The 17,974-nt window shown below is 42.5% G+C and overlaps 1 protein-coding gene across 3 annotated transcripts in view; it reads left to right on the top strand.

The window, feature by feature from the left end:
- Positions 1-17,974, top strand: part of LOC127441003 (low-density lipoprotein receptor-related protein 8-like) — a 180,676-nt gene that overhangs the window by 59,385 nt on the left and 103,317 nt on the right. For all 3 annotated transcript variants that reach the window (XM_051698114.1, XM_051698113.1, XM_051698112.1), the window contains exon 4: positions 9,532-9,654. In XM_051698114.1, coding sequence (XP_051554074.1) covers positions 9,532-9,654 — 123 coding nt within the window. The remainder of the gene's footprint in view (positions 1-9,531; positions 9,655-17,974) is intronic.

The raw sequence follows: 17,974 nt of genomic DNA, 5'->3' as shown, positions 1-17,974 counted from the left end.
TACGGGTATAAAAGGAGCTGGCTCGCAACCACTCATTCAGATTTTTTCTTCGGAGCCAAGCGGTTGTACTATCAGCGAGCTGAATACTACTGCTGTTCCATTCACCTCTTAAGAAGCGTATGCTGTTGAATATACGGCACATTTCCAGCGGCTTTCTCTCCTTCTGCACGATGAGTGCAAATTTCGCCCCTGGGCTCATCGACAGTGCTTAAAGAGTGTATATTCCTGCTAAAGTGTATATTTTCTCTGTTAGAGCACACACATTGACGTTGAACATCTTTTTAAAGACGTGTCTTTATAAAGATGCTTTTCCGTCTTTGTGTGATTCCTGGATATGGTCGCTTTCTCTCTGCTTCCGACGGCCATGGGCGCTGCCTCACTTGTCTGGGCAGCGATCACACTGAGGCAGCGTTCGTGGATGGTTCATGTTCTCATTGCGAGAATATGACCATGACAACGTTGCAGTCGCGGCTTTCCTTCTTCCAATGGAAAGCCACTCTAGCCGCACCCCACACCTCGCCTTTTACCTCCGGGTACGAGTCCGGCCCGGCTGGCGCTGGAGGCGATTTGGGGACTTCAATGGTCGCGGCTACGCTGGGTAAATCTCCGCGGACCTCCCATTCCCCAGCATGCTTGTTTGCCCCCGGCGAGTTCCGAGAGGAGACCAGCTTGCCCCAGGGCCAGCTTAGTGTCCCTTTCGGAGCGCTGAAGAGGAATGAGTGCTTGATCGCTGCATTGGAGAACGTACTGGCGATATCAGACGCTGAGGACTCGACTGGGCTGCCACCTTCGGGTCAGCCCGCCCAGTCTGAGGCTGATGGTGAGATGACCACCATGCTTGCCCGGGCTGCCACGTGTGTCGGGTTGGAGTGGAATCTTCCACCCTCCCCTGAGCCCTTGCGGCTAGATGATTGGTTCCTGGGTTCGGAGCGCCACTCACAGCCATGTCCCAAGATGTGTCCCTTTTTTTCCCGGAAGTGCACGACGAGCTGACGAGGTCGTGGAGGGCACCTTTTTCTGCCCGAAACCGACCTCCCAGCTCGTCCGCTCTCACTACCCTTGATGGCGCGGCAGCCCACGAGTATACAGAGGTCCCTCAGGTGGATAAAGCAGTTGCGGTGCATCTGTGCCCGCAAAGCGCAGCCACCTGGCAGGATCACCCGGCACTCTGTAGGACGACGTCGTCTCTGACGGCCAAAGCCTACAGCGCTGCTGGTCAGGTCACCTCTGCCCTGCATGCCATGGCCTTCCTGCAAGTACACCAGGCCAAGGCACTAAAGGAACTGCACACGGGTAGTCCTGATCCCGATGTGATGCAGGAGCTGTGCTCGGTGACCGACCTCGCCCTCCGGGTGATGAAGGTCAGGGCACGAGCACTCGGGAAGGCGATGTCCACCCTCGTGGTCCAGGAACGCCACCTGTGGCTGAATCTGGTCGAGATGAGGGACGCGGACAAGGTTCGCTTTATCAATGCCCCCATCTCCCAGATTGGCCTATTCGGCGACACCGTCGAGGATTTCGCCCAGCAGTTCTCGGCGGTGAGAAAGCAGATGGATGCTATACAACATATCTTGCCCCGGCACGGCTCAAGATCCGTATCCTGTCTGCTTGCCGAGGGCATCCCCCTGCGGCGGCGAAAGCCCAGGTGGCTCCGCCTCAGCCTGAGCCCATTTCTCGGCTCCAGCGTAGAACCCCCCGCAGGAAGCTGACGCCCCCCGCCTCACGGGCCAGCATGAGGACCCGGAAGGCTCCTAAGTGCCCCTGAGATGGATGATCCAGGGAGCAAGATGTCTGCTGCAAACCTGGAGCTGGTATCCAGACCACTCCATCCCCGGTGGAGGGCCGGGAGGTAAATCCTTGGTTTTCTTTTCTTTTATGTTCGCAGCACCCCGAACAGCTGCAGTACCCACATTCTCAAAAGAGCAGTTTCCTCACTCCCTGGGTCACATAGCCAGTGTTTACGACCGCCGTTATCACGGCAACCGGGCATTGAGCACCTGCGACTTAGACGTCCCTCCTCCCCCGTCGCCGACCCCCCCGACACCAGGTAAATGGAGCAAGGTAAGTGCTTCGAGGGTCCTCTCAGTGCAGCCACGAGGCACGATAGAGCCTGTCCCTCCAGCCGAGATGAAGAAAGGGTTTTACAGCCCTTACTTCATCATACTGAAGAAAGGCGGTGGGTTGTGGCCAATCTTGGACCTGCGAGTTCTGAACTGGGCTTTGCACAGACTCCCATTCAAGATGCTGATATCAAAGCACATTTTGGCGTGTGTCCAGCATCAAGATTGGTACGTGCCGGTAGACCTGAAGGATGCGTACTTTCACGTCTCGGTTCTACCTCGACACAGACCCTTCCTATGGTTTGCTTTCGATGGCCGGGCATATCAGTACAAGGTCCTCCCCTTCGGCCTGTCCCTGTCCCCTCGCGTCTTCACGAAAGTTGCAGAGGCAGCTCTTTCCCTGTTAAGAGAAGTGGGTGTCCGCATACTCAACTACCTCAATGACTGGCTGATTCTAGCTCACTCTCGAGAGTTGCTATGTGCACACAGGGATCTCGTGCTCAGGCACCTCAGCTGGCTAGGGCTTCGGATCAACTGGGAAAAGAGCAAGCTCTCCCCGGTTCAGAGCATCTCTTTTCTCGGTATGGAGTTAGACTCAGTCTCGATGATAGCACGCCTCACGAGCAAATGCGCACGGTCGGTGCTGAACTGCCTGAAGTCATTCAAGCAGAGAAAAGCAGTTCCACTGAAATACTTTCAAAGGCTCGTGGGGCATATGGCACCCTCGGATGAACAACACAGCGACAGTAGCATATATAAATCGCCAAGGCAGCTTACACTCACGTCGCATGCGCAACTCGCCCGCCGTCTCCTAGTATGGAGTCAGTGGTGACTGAGGTTGCTGCGGGCCACTCACATCCCAGGCAACCTCAACGCCACAGCGGACGTGCTGTCATGGCAGGTGATGCTCAGGGGAGAGTGGAGACTCCACCCCCAGGTGGTCCAGCTGATTTAGAGTCGGTTCAGCAAAGCACAAGTAGACCTATTTGCCTCCCAAGAAACCTCCCACTGCCCACTCTGGTATTCTCTGACGGGGCCCATATGTGCTGGCAAACAGCTGGCCCCGGGGGCTGTGCAAGTATGTGTTCCCCCCAGTGAGGGAGGACGAGGAGCAGGTCACCCTCATGGCCCCGTATTGGCCCACCCAGACTTGGTTCTCGGACCTCATGCTCCTCACATCAGCCCCTCCCTGGCGAATTCCCCTGAGGAAGGACCTTCTTTCTCAGGGACGGGGCACCATCTGGCACCCGCGCCCAGACCTCTGGAACCTCCACGTCTGGCCCTTGGACAGGACACGGAAGACCTAAGTGGCCTACCACCAGCAGTGGTAGACACGATCACTCAGGCCATAGCTCCCTTCCTGAGGCAGCTTTATACCCTGAAGTGGTGTCGGTTCGTGAAATAGTGTTCTTCCCAAGCTGAAGACCCTCAGAGATGCCAGGAGAGGCTGGAGGAATGGCTATCCCCCTTCACTTTGAAGGTGTATGTGGCCGCCATTGTGTCACACCACGGTACAGTGGACGGTAAGTCCTTAGGGAAGCACGACCTGATCGTCAGGTTCCTGAGAGGTGCCCGGAGGCTGAATCCTCCTAGGCCACACCTGTTCCCCTCATGGGATCTCTCCCATGAGGGCCTTCGCGGAGCCCCCTTTGACCCGCTAGAATCAGTTGAGTTGAAAGCCCTCTCCTTGAAGACGGCCCTCCTGATTGCGCTCACCTCCATCAAGAGGGTCAGGGACCTGTAAGCGTTCTCTGTCAGCGATACCTGCCTGGAGTTCGGTCCGGGTGACTCTCACGTAATCCTGAGACCCCGGCCGGGCTATGTGCCCAAGGTTCCCACAACCCCCTTCAGGGATCAGGTGGTGAACCTGCAAGTGCTGCCCCAGGAGGAGGCAGACCCAGCCCTGTCATTGCTGTGTCCGGTGCATAGTTTGCGCATCTACTTGGATCGCACGCAGAGCTTTAGATGCTCTGAGCAGCCCTTTGTCTGCTTTGGCGGACAGCGGAAAGGGAACGCTGTCTCCAAACAGAGGCTTGCCCACTGGATGCCCACTGGATCGTGGATGCCATCGCTATGGCATACCAGGCCCAGTCCGTGCCCGCCCCTTCAGGTATACGAGCACACTCCACAAGGAGTCTGGCATCCTCGTGGGCACTGGCCCATGGCATCTCTCTAGCAGACATCTGCAGGGCAGCGGGCTGGGCGACACCCAGTACCTTCGTGAGATTTTACAATCTCCGGGTTGAGCCGGTTTTGTCCCGTGTTCTGTCAGGTACACTACCAGTCAAAAGTTTTGAAACACTTGGCTGAAATGTTTCTCATGATCTTAAAAATCTTTTGATCTGAAGGCATATGCTTAAATGTTTTAAATTAGTTTTGTAGACAAAAATATAATTGTGCCAACATATTAATTTATTTAATTATAAAACTAAAATTTAATAAAAAAAAAAAGTTTTTGAAATTGATGACTTGGACCAAATAATAAAGAAAAGCAGCCAATAAGTGCCCAACATAGATTGGAACTCCTTCAGTTCTGTTTAAAAAGCATCCCAGGGTGATACCTCAATAAGCTGGTTAAGAAAATGTCAAGAGTACATGTCTGCAAATTCTAGGCAAAGGGTGACTACTTTGAAGATGCTAAAATATAGCACAGTTTTGATTTATTTTGGATTTTGTTTAGTCACAACATAATTCCCATAGTTCCATTTATGTTATTCTAAAGTTTTGATGACTTTACTATTATTCTAAAATGTGAAAAAAAAAATTATAATAAAGAATGAGTAAGTGTTTCAAAACTTTTGACCGGTAGTGTACGAATAGGTAAGTTCGGGAATACGGACAGCTGGCCAGGTGTATCGCTTGTGTATAGCACCTTTCCCCTCCAAATATGCAAAGATGTGCGCTTCTTTTCCCATGCGAGTTCACGAACCCGTGAACCCTGGATGTCCTTCCTCCCTAGCCCTGTGGCTCGCGAATTCAGTGGAGGAATTCACAGCCAGAACCAGTATGTGTGCTAATATGCCCTTACTGAGGTAGGTGCTCCAAAGGTGCCGGTTACTAAGGTAACCCCCTGTGATGTATTTTCTGCAGTACGGTCTCCCTGTCGGCAGACCTGTGTCTCCCTTCGACAGAGCTCTCTCTGTCCCGGTCGCCATGTTTGTAGAGCTCCTCCCCTTTCAGGCAGGACCTACCACCACGCCTCTTCCATGTGCAGCTCTGAGCCCACATGACATGCTTGCCACGTTACCTCCCCTCCGGGCAGGATGTGGTCTCCGTGGGGTCTTTTCCCCCTGAAAGAATAGGATAGGAAAAGAGCACCTTCCCCGGTGCATATATTGAGCGTTAAAATGGCCCCAGCCGAATAACTGAATACATAGAGAGAAAAGGCCGCGGCTGGCGCAGCCTGCTTCCATGCACCTGCTAATACGCATGCAGCAGCTTGCTTGCACCTGCACCGGCAGTCCACGTAACACGGTTCAGCTAGTTGTGGCGTTTCGTATAGGGACCCCTAGTGTCACTACATTGACACAACGTCGAGTGAGTGACAGAAGGGGAACGTCTCGGTTACTGTCGTAACCTCCGTTCCCTGATGGAGGGAATGAGGCGTTGTGTCTCCCCTGCCACAACGCTGTACTACCCTCTGAAATGGCCGGGACCCTGTCTTGGCTCCTCAGCACAAAACCTGAATGAGTGGTTGCGAGCCAGCTCCTTTTATACCCGTATGTCTGGGGGAGTGGCATGCAAATTCCACTCGCCAATTCTCATTGGCCTTTTCTCAAAGATCTGAGGTGTTTGGGGCTCTCAAGAGTGACCCCTAGTGTCACTACATCGACACAACGTCTCGTTCCCTCCATCAGGGAATGAATAAAAATCATTATGTCTATGGAGAGTCCTCATAATGATAGCTGCACCAACATGTGTGTGTGTGTGTGTGTGTGTGTAACAAAACTGAGAAGAGTTTAGCTTTAAGGTTGCATGCATAAATGTGTAATATTGTGGATTAACACTTTTACTCCCCTCAATCTGGCAACGGATCTCAGGGGATACGCACACTTCAGAATGTTCTAAATAAAAGCCTGAAGAAAAGCCTGACACTCCGAATCGAAATGAGCCGATAACTGGGAGTAATATGATCCTTGAACTGGTGATATCTGCTTTTGCCAACTCTTCTTTGCAATTAACTGCTCCAACTAGTTCACAATTTGAACTGACCGCTCGGTTCGCAACAGTTCTCGAGTGAACAGTACACTGAACTGAGAATCGCCTCTTTTGGAGGTGTCCGACATACTGAGAACCGATGAGCTGCTGACATTGAGCATGTGTGTGATTAAGGGGTGAAATGTATGTTTCAGGTGTATTTTGCTGAACAACAGAGAGTGTAACAAATAAAACATACTGGAAATATGTTTATGACTTGATTGTATTATCGTTTTATCAACTTATGAAGATGAGTCAACAGTACATTGAGTCGATCGCAACAGTTCTCAAGTCAACAGTACACTGATCCGAGGACAGCAGCTCTTGAGTCAACAGTACATTGAGTCATTCGCAGCAGTTCTCGAGTCAACAGTACACTAATCTGAGGACAGCAGCTCTCGCATCAGCAGTACATTGAGTCGATCACAGCAGTTTGCGAGTCACCAGTACACAACTGATAATCGCCTCTTTCGGACATAATACTGAGAACTGTTGATCAGTGAGCAGCTGATGAGCATGTGTGAACCGAGGACTTGAATGAGGAGGCAAAAAGTTTCAGTCGAGAGATGTAAACAAATTTTACTATTGAGTTGTGATGAGATGGATCATGGTTTGTTTAAAAAAGTGTGAGTTGATTAAGACTAGTTTAATCACTTTTTATGCTTTAAATGTTTAGAACATCCACGTTTGTATATCAGTATCAGTATTGGGTGCTTTAGGTGCAAAACTTTAATGTGGAATGAAACACTGATGACAATAAACACCCTTATTATTATAACTTAATTAAATAAAATATTATAATCAGCAATATGCCCTTACATATGGCTTTATTGAATGTGTTTGTGCATGTATTCTACGACGCCGGCGTATTAGCATTATATATTGACATCATTACGTGATGACGTAAATTAACTGGTGAATCGGTTTTTTGAACCAGTTCATTGAAATGAACTGTCCGAAAGAACCGGTTCGTGGAAAAGAATCAGACTTCCCATCACTATTAACAATCACAGAATATTTGAACCAGGTCATGTTACCCACATAATCAAAACAGACCCAACTATGATAAATGATAAGATTGGGTGAGAAACTCTTTTTCATACCCCAATAAGAAACTAAAGAGTATGTATCTTGTGGTGCACATTGCCTGTTTAAGGGTTAACTTTGATGCTTGATTGATCTTTTTATCTGTCTGTTATAGTCTTTCCTCTTGCATTTATGCCCAAATTTGTCAATAACAGACTCATTAATTCACTTCCTCTGGCTGTGCTAATATCTAAAATGTCTGGCTCAGACAGATGCATTATATCACGACACCCTCAAACTGACACTGCTTTACTGCATTGCAGATACCAGAAAAAAAATATTTTGGTCAGAAGTAGTGTATGGAGTGAAATGAAGTGTTGGTAAATGACTAGTAGATACTTTCTTAGAATATTACTTTCCCAACAGAGAAGCTGGATTGAATAAAAGCCCATTTGAATAAAGACAGGGAAATAAATTAAAGTCATCTTGACAGATAAATGATACTGAAATTTTGGACAAGTATTCCGGTGATGTAAAAATCAAATCACATTTGTTGTGTATCATTCCTGTAAATAACGAAACATTCTCACTGACAGACAGAACAATGTTTTAAAATTTCTGAACATAATGTGAATTGAATTGCCCGTGGTCTACTACAGAATACAGTTGCTGAGGTGTTCTGGGTGGTTTTTAGCATGATGCTATATGGCTGTTAGAGTGTTCTGGGTGGTTGCTAGGGCATTGCTAGGTAATTTTATAGGGCATATGGGTGGTTGCTAGGGCTTTGCTCGATAATTTATAGGGTGTTGCGGGTGGTTGCCAGGGCGTTGCTATGCAGATGCTAAGGCGTTCTGAGTGGTTTTTCACATGTTGCAAAATGGATGCTTGGGTGTTCTGGGGGGTTGCTACTAGGGCGTATGGATGGTTGCTAGGGCTTAGGGATCATTTACAGGGTGTTGTGGGTGGTTGCCAGGGCATTGCTATGCAGATGCTAAAGTCTTCTTAGTGGTTGTTAGCATGTTGTGATAAGGATGATATAGGGTGTTCTGGGTGGTCGAAAGGGCGTTGCTAGCTAATTTATAGGGTGATGGGTGGTTGCCAGGATGTTGCTGTGCAGTTACTTAGGTGTTCTGAGTGTTTTTTTAGCATGTTGCTATATGGATGATAGGGTGTCTCAGGTAATTGCTAGGGTGTTTGGGTGGATTCTAGAGCATAATTCTTAGGTAATTTAAGGTGTTTTGGGTGGTTGCCAGTGCATTACTATGCAGTTGCTAAGGTGTTCTGAGTGGTTTTTCACATGTAGCTATGTGGATGACAGGGTGATAGAGACCCCCAAGTCTCTGATATTCTCATCCCTAGATATGATTTGGGTTTTTTGCAGGGGCCCAACAATGTGCTAAGTTATTTACAATACATAGGCTGAACAAGAAAACTGACAATTTTGTAAATGCATAAACAACAACAGAAGTGGGATTTTAGTGTTTTCTCCTCACTTTTAAATGTGATGTGCCCATTTATTTTGCTATCTTAATCATTCAATTGCATCGTTAGTTGCATTTTATTATTTGCATTTAACCTTTTTTCTGCTGCGTGTGACCCTCTCAGAAAAGACCTGTGTCTGCTTTGATAAACACCATTAACTAGTTATTCAAGAGCAAAATGAAAAGAGTGCTTAAAGGAAGCTGCTCTCTCTCTCTCTCTCTCTCTCTCTCTCTCTCTCTCTCTCTCTCTCAGTTTATATGTCATATCCTTATCCAGGCTAATTGTTATAAACTTGTTGGGCCACTTTGAACTATGTTATGACATAAGGCCTCAGCTGACTCATTGATTGTGGCAGCTCTCCAGCCCTCTGCATCCAGAGATGATTTATGTATGTCTACATCTCTGATGATACCTCTAAAGCTGTAATCTTATATCAACAGACAGCCTGCCAAATGGAGCAGATTGGACATAACTGTGAATGAGAAAGGAGGACAGATCTGCTAAACTGAGGGCCGTGAGCCTTCTGATCTATTGCCTGACCTCGTTCTGTCTCACTTAAGGGAAGCCAGTGGAGCAAAACTATGAAAAGAACCCATAAACACCTCATTCTGGCTTGCCTTAGCAGTCTGAAAAGTCTGGACACTGAAACTTCTCAGTTAATGGAGGTCCAGTGAACACTAGTGTATTCAACAAAGTGATTCAGTGCCAGTTTGTTTTGCAACATGTTTCAGGTTAGCCTGTTAAAAACTGTGCTTCTCTCCTGCAGCAGTCAAACAGACTTGTCCACCGGAGAAGTTTGACTGTGGAGGGACGTGTGTGTCGCTGTCCTGGCGTTGTGATGGTGAAAGAGACTGTGAAAATGGTGCAGATGAAGAGGACTGCGCAGCGGGTGAGTCTCTCCGACTGTTTGTTTGATTCTTCGACAGGGAGTTCTGTTTAAAGAGGTGATACTTTTAACCCACTTTAATCCTGATGCTATGGACTCTGCTACAGTCCTGGTGCTAAAGACACTAAGTTTATATCCTGAGCACACTGATTTCTTTTTGCTTTTTAAGGCTGTCGATTTAAAGTGTTAATTCAGTGTGATTTATTTTTAAATAGAAAAATAGTATGTACATTTTTTTAATGAAATTAATCATGCCCCCTGTCCATACGTAAATTCTGTAACAAGTAATTTTCCTACCAACGGAGCAATTCAAGCTTGAATTACCACCTTCATATTTTTGAATGTCGCATTCAGCAGGGGGAAGTCAGTGCATCTTCAGCTGTACAGGCAACTAACCAACTGTTCAAGGACAGCTGCATGCTGCACAACAGAATGCAGGGGTCTCAAGCATTTTTCATTCATTGTATTTTACAAAGTTTGAAACTGCATTAAACATGGCACAGCGCCCTAAAAATGTGGCGTTCTGGCTAGAGACGCCGAAAACCAGTGGAACGCGATGCAACCATAGTGAGACACACCAACACCAGTCTGTTTGAGGCATATGTACATAGACCATCATAATATTACGCACAGAACGCAAGAGTGTTCTGTGAATACAGCCCGAGTATACCTCAGACAGATTGATGAACACAATTGCAAAATGGATTGCTGTGGCCACTTTTTGTATTGTTTAATTAATGCTATACTTGCTGCCACAGTAATTCAGTGTATTTAAATGATCTGAATTATTACATTTATTATATATTTTATTTATTATTATTTTGACTATTATCTATTGAATTATCTTTAAGAAGCTTTTTCTGCAAATATTGATATATGCGATGAATTGCAATTAACTTGATTAATTAATCAGTGTTTCATGTATTTCACTCTATTAAAAATTGTATCGATTGACATTCATATTTTTTTATTGAAACTCTCTGTATTGCTTAATATGTCTAAAATAATACCTGTTTATCCTGAATATATTGTCATTTATTATTACACAGTTCTCTTTAATACTTGATTGCTAAACTGAATAATCGACCGTTGTCCCAGGCAACCGATTTCCGACATAGTTGCGCTAGTTTCATGTTTCACGTATCACTCCACAGTCTCTTTCTTCTCAAGCTCAAATCAATATTACATGTCCATTTATTAATTTATTTGGTAATTAGTCATATAATTCGCAGGATAATGTACAGTTAAAAATAAAAATTATCTAAAAAAAAATTTCACCCTCATGCCATCCCAGATGTGTATGACTTTCTTTCTTCTGCAGAACACAAATGAAGATTTTTAGAAGAAAATCTCAGTTATGTAGGTCTATACAATGCAAGTAAATGGTGAACAAAACTTTGAAGTTCCAAAAAGCACATAAAGGCAGCATAAAATTATTCCATACCACTCCAGTCGTTTAATCCATGTCTTCTGAAGTGATATGATAGGTGTGGGTGAGAAACAGATCAATATCTAAGTCCTTTTTTACTATAAATCTCCACCTTTGACCAGCCTCGACAGTAGGTGGTGATATGCACGAAGAAGAAAGTGAAAGTGGAGCTTTATATTTAAAGAGGACTTAAATATTGATTTGTTTCTCATCCACACCTATCATATAGCTTCTGAAGACATGGATTAAACCACTGGAGTCTTATGGATTACTTTTGTGCTGCCCTTATGTGCTTTTTGGAGCTTCAAATTTCTGGTCACCATTCACTTGCACTGTATGGACCTGGATATAGAGCTGAGATATTCTTCAAATAATCTTTGTTTGTGTTCTGCAGAAGAAAGTCAAACACATCTGGCCCGAGGGTGAGTAAATTATGAGAATTTTATTTTTATTTTTGGGTGAATCATTCCTTTAAGGGTGATACACAAAGACCACCCTGTCAAGGTTTTTTTTGAGAGTGACCAGCAGACTATACATTATACCCTACATAAATGTCATATAGAGTGTGATGCTGTGTATTGTACATATCAACCTTAATCTGAAATTTGAGTATTATTGGCTGCGTTACCAAGCATTTATCGTCAAAGACAAGTAGAGCTGTCGAAAAGATGTCCTTGACATCCTCATCCAAGGTTTCCTTGATAAATTGTCTAGGCTCAAAGGAATTAATGTTAAAATGGCAGAGCCTATTCTCGCATGTCATGCTCATTGACTGCCTTAACACTTTTAGTGGGAGGTGCTTGAGTGCTGCTAATCAGAAATGGTTGTTCTGCTTCGGCCAATCAGATGTCTTCACAAACCCCCACTGTGAATCCCTCTGCCCTACTTTCAAGAGCCTGTGTAAATCGTTTTATTTCTGCCTCTCACTCTTTCTCTTTGTAACATTTTCTCTCCTCTGTCTTTCACTCTATCAGTCTGCTACACCGTCTGTCTCTCATTAATTGCCTCTCACTCTCACTCAGTTTCCCCAAGCTGTCTTTCTTTCTTCCCCCAATTCTATTGGTTCCTCTCTTCTTCCTCTCTTCTAAACTGATTACTCTTCGAGGTGGTAAAATATGATAATTTCAAAGATTCCTATGAGCAGTTTAATTCGTAATTTATAAGAATATAAATATCCCAAATAAGCTTAATCCCTAGGATGTATTTGCATTAAAAATATAAAATAAAATAACATGGAATTTTTCCCATAAGCAGACCAACATGGAATCTGTGCCCGCAGAACTCAGCAGAAAAATTCCAAAATTGGAACGCCTGTCATTATAAAGATCTGCACATCCCCCAACCCTTGCATGTTTGTTTATTAAATATCTTGGCTAATCTGATTATGTTTACAGCTACCATTAAGAGTGAAGTACTCTCAGCAGTAACAGACATCTCAAGTGTTTGGGAGAAATTGTTGATTTAATTGGTTAACATATTTTGCCATGTTTAAAAAAGAAGTGTGCAATTTCTGCACCACTAGAGTCATCAAATGGAATACAGCACAACAGTGCCTGTCCACTTTTCATGGTTCTGCAAGTATTTTTTAACATTCATTTTTCCAGAGGGATTTCATAATGTACTTTATAAAAGAGTTCTAAGCCATGAACCAAACCAACCAGCTCAGAGGTGAATCACAACATTACAAACTTTGATCTAAAGCAAAAAAAATGTTAAAAAATTAGACAAAAAGGCAAAGGCACAAGACTGTGTACTTAACATCTTAACTGAGGGAATGAACTACAATACCATGAAGTATTGTGAATGATGTAATTGAATATAAAACAATGGAATTTTTTAAAAATATTGATTTTAGGTTGTCAATTGTAAGTATAGAAACAATATATTTAAAGTAGGGCTGTCTATTTAACACATTAATTCAGTGCGATTAATTATATAAAAAATAACGTGTTAAAAAATGAATCACTAATCATGTCCCCGGATGGTAATAAAGAATATTCCTAATATATGTGAACGTCCAATGCGACCGCCCTGCTCATGCACCACTCGTGCCTCACAGAAGATGTGTGAACCCGGTGTTAGGCTTGACACTAGCAATAGCACAAGATGAGGATGCGTTCTTGCGTCCAAACACAGCTGGACGGAGCAGAATTCTGAATGCAGATCGAGATGTGTTTTTCAATGTTTCAAACTACGTTTAATTTGACAGCGACCTAAAAATGCTGTGTTTATGACACGACGCAACCAAAGTGAGACGTTTCAGAAGCATCCATCTGATGCATGTCTGCACATGCATCCTTAAAAAAACGCCCTTATAATAAATCTGTCTCAGACAGATTGACAAATTCAATTGCAAAATGGATTACTTTAGACTGGCCAGTAAGCTTATGTTCAATGATATGGAAATAAACAATAAATTGCTTTCTAAATCCACTTTTTGTCTTGTCTTATCAATGCTTTACTTGTCTACCACTTTAATGTCATGCATTTTAATTATCTGAATAATTATTTGTATAATACCTATTAGATTTATAATGATTTAAATGTAACTATTTATAATTATTTAACCATTATATATTGAATTATTTTTATTTAAGGGCCTTTCTTAGCAAATGTTTATATTTGCATTTAATTGTGATTAATTGTATTAATTAATTAATTAACAGCCCTAATTTAAAGTATATTTCAAAATATGTAGATATATGGAAATAAATAATAGTTTCAGAGTGTAGAGAGACCGAATCAATTGCATCATTTGCAGTGCATCATGGACATGGGTGGTTGTTGCAGAGTTTGTTTTCTGCAATTCTTTCATTAGTGGATTTTCTCCTCAGGACCATGGGTTCTGTAGTTCTTTACCAGGAATTTTATAATCAAAAATATATATTTTTAAAATTACATTGAAATAACGCAGACTGATGGCTTCAACAGAAGCATATACCATTAATTAACAACCTCGGAGCTCATGGTAGGTTTGTCTTTAAATATTAATAAGTTATTGTTAATAATCAATTCCCCTAATATGGAAAAACATTAATGGGATTTTTACTTCTGGAATCAGACTGTTGTGCAAAAATTTGACTGTTTCCCCAAACACTTCCCCATCTTCCACTGGTAGACATATCCATAATATCCCCGCCCTAAACATACACCATTGGTTGAACCCTTGTTTCTATATTGGGATGGTAGAGATGCTCAAACAAACCAAGCAATTTTAGGAAAGTGCCACAGAGCCACAGTGTTACCTATTTCTGATAAATATTTTCTTATTTGTTTCTGCACATTAAGCTCTATGTATTAAATAATACGCAATATTTTAATGTAAAAGATGACAATTAAGGTTTAAATCCATTCCACAGAATTCTACCGATTTTCCTTCAAAATCAGCACAGAAATGTGAAAGTCTGCAGATGCCATCTGGGACTACCAAAAAGTGATTGATTGCATCTCTCAGTTAAATACTTTACAGTATCAGCCAATATGAAAAACAAAATTGTCTGTTATTATAGACTGTACTTTACTGTTACTACAGACTGTGTAATCTGTGTATAGAGAGCTGCAGAACTGCAACTCTGTACATATCGTAAATGGGTCATTCCCACAATTCCGGCTTTGAAACTTAAAAAAAATAATAATAATAATACAAAAATAATAATAAATCATACTTTTACAAGTATCTTCATGTTTCATCATTACAGGGACATATTAAAGATGGTATTAGTCATACTGGTCAAGCTAAATTACAAAAAAATTCAGATGTCCATCCCGTTAAATGGGCAGCATCAGGGTGGACAATAACAGGGTGGACATTCAGTGGATAAAAGAGCCGCTACATGGTCTGTGACTGATATCTAGGAAACATTTGTAAACTAATAATTATGATTTTATTTTTGTTAACATAAATACTGTATATTGAAATGTTCCCATAATTGGGTGGACATGTTATGCTTGACCACATATGACAAACACCACAAAATAAAGGAAAACACAAATAAAACAATAGAGTTATAAACTTCAGATAACTCAAAGAAATTTTGCAGAATGGCTGATGTACACCTCCAGTGTGTGTGATGTCATTTCATTATATCTTCAATGAAAGGTCATAATATGACATAACAGGGTGGGCAATAAATCAAGGGACACACAAAAAACCTCCACTATCAGTGTTAAAATTACACATTTTACCACAAATAAATACTTGTTATTGAGAGAATGTAATATTAAACTCTTTACTGTATGTGGGGGGAAAAGAGAAATCTAATGATTTAGCATTTATTTTTTGATTTAGCAAAGATGTTTGATGTGCAGTTTTTGGGACATGAGGAAGTGACACAGTGCAATAGAAAAGGATTTCAATTATTTAAAATTTAACTTTTAAGCCCACAGAAGTGTGTAACATTATAAAAAGTCTTTATACTTTTTAACAAGCCTATCAAAATTGTAATCAGGTGAAATTAATCAATATAAATAACATACACTCTTGTAATGGGGACTTAAATGTCAAAGAATTGTAGGAATAACCCATATTTACAGGCGTTCCTGCACGAGACGCTGCTTTACATAGAAAAACACTGGTGACGGACGCAAGAACGCGTTTAGTGTGAACGTCCCCAACTAAACTTATATACCTTATAACTTAATAAAAAACTCTTTAATAGAATGACCAGGAAGAAGAGAGAAAGGGAGAGAAAAGGCTTAACATGAAAATAGTGTATTTCTCATTGGATTAGTATCGTTGTTTTGGCAGTAAATAGTGTTTATCATAAGGGAAATGGAAGAAAATTATGTTGTGTTTTAACTAAACCTGTACTACTGTAGTTTATTTTGAATGAATGCAGTAATGCATTTTTTTTTTTTTTTTTACCTCTCTCTCTTTCTTCCAGAACGAGCTCTGACATGTGCAATAAAATGTAATGGCATGTCATGAATAGTTGCGTTTAGTGGTGTTTTAAAATCCCAGTGGTGGGAAACAATTAACATGCACTTGAACGCTATATGATTTTGACAAAATTATCTTGCTTCTGAAAAAAAACAAAAAAAAACACGATAGAAGATGTTCACTGATTGTCACTATCTTTCCCCCAACTGTTTCTGTAAAGTGTGCCGTCTGTGTAAAGCAACAGCCGATATCTCACACAATGCACGCGAAATGTGTGTGTGTTTCTGGTCCACTTCTCCTGATTTGTGAAACATTCTCAGCAGTTTGGGTGTGTGACGCTAAAATACGGGACAAACGGCATCCCGTATGGATTTCATACTGAACGCAATTTTTTTCCCTTAATTATGGGATGATTCCTTATTTTACAGGATGTTTGACATATTTCATTAATTCATTTTACCAGATACTGCTTCAGAATGAGGGTGACACTCTCCACTCACTATCATAAATTTCCTCAGTCGATGATGGCGGTGACAACGGTTGTCAGGGGCGGATTTGGCAGAATTCAAGTGATAATGCACCAATTACAACAAAGAATCTCCAGTTTCTCAAAACAGCATCCAATACAGTTAAAGGGAAACTAACACGACAGTAGAGAAGTCGTTATACGCAAACAGCCCTGGGAAAAAAGTTTAGCATATGGCGAATACTTGCGTATGGCCCCGACTACACCACTGGTTGTCAGCACACAGACACACACAAAAATTCAGTACAACATTACAATGCAACATAGAGTACAATACAGTGTGCAAAATCATGAATTATTGGATGAGAATCAGTCCTTGTCTATGAAGTCAACTTTTGTAATTGCAGCCATTAAGGAGGCGGACAGCCTCGAGGAAGAAGCTGTCATGGTGATGGGAGGTCTTTGTTCATATAGATTTCCACCGTTTACCAGAGGGAAGTAAGGCAAAGAGATGATACCCAGGATGGTATGGGTCTGAGGCGATCTTGAGAGTTCTATTTGAGGCTCTGAGTGTAAAGAGGTCCTCGGCTGATTTCACCTGGCTCCTGATGATAATTGATTTCCTGCCTTACTCTGCCAGGTCTTTGCGGTATAATACACCTTTAATTATCCACCGCTGAAGGCCTCATAACTTTAATCCACTGTGATGATATGCAGACAGCGGCAACCACACATCTGCTATGCACATCTCAATGCAGTTCTACAGAGAGTTCAGTGAATGCAAAGATTTCTCAGTGTTGAATCCAATTTTCTAATGACTTGATTTACCACAGAGTGAGACTGAAAGCTCAAACACCTTTTCCAGTATTTGTTCATATTTATATTAATTCTGTCTGCTATACATAAAAACATATCGGAGGGGCGAGGGGGTATCCCTTTGGATGTTTGCCATCAGTCCGTGGGTACCTAAGAAAGACAAGGGGCATTTAGCACCCCAAGCCCCTCCACCTTTGCGACGCCACTGCTAGGAGTGTTGGAGTTTGTTAGCGTATAATTATTTTTGACAGCAAAATGATGCCATTGACTTATCAGAATCAATTATTCCAAACAGCTGTGTAGTGTGCCTAAATGTTTTATAAATCAGTGGGGAATGTGTGAAATTTTATCAATGACAGGCTTAATATGACTTTGATAGCTACCCAGTGCATTATGCTAAATTGTAAACCCTTTAAGAAGACACTTTTAGTAGTAGGTGCAAAATGCAATTCTCTGTACTATTTTTAGTCATAACTCTTCTCTCATTTACATTCATGTATTTGGCAGATGCTCTTATCCAAAGGAACTTACAGTGCATTCATGGTATAAATTTTATCAGTATGTGTGTTCCCGGGAAACAAACCCACAACCTTGTTGTTGCTAGCGCCATTTTCTACGAGCTAAATTAGCATCACTCAATATCCATCACATCTCTCCCTGTACATATATTACATTTACATGCATTGTAACAGAAATACACAGCCATTCATCAAAAACACACTGTGCTGGTACA

The sequence above is a fragment of the Myxocyprinus asiaticus genome, chromosome 5, assembly GCF_019703515.2.
Source record: "Myxocyprinus asiaticus isolate MX2 ecotype Aquarium Trade chromosome 5, UBuf_Myxa_2, whole genome shotgun sequence".
NCBI lineage: Eukaryota > Metazoa > Chordata > Actinopteri > Cypriniformes > Catostomidae > Myxocyprinus > Myxocyprinus asiaticus.
This window is presented reverse-complemented; position numbering and strand designations above follow the sequence as displayed.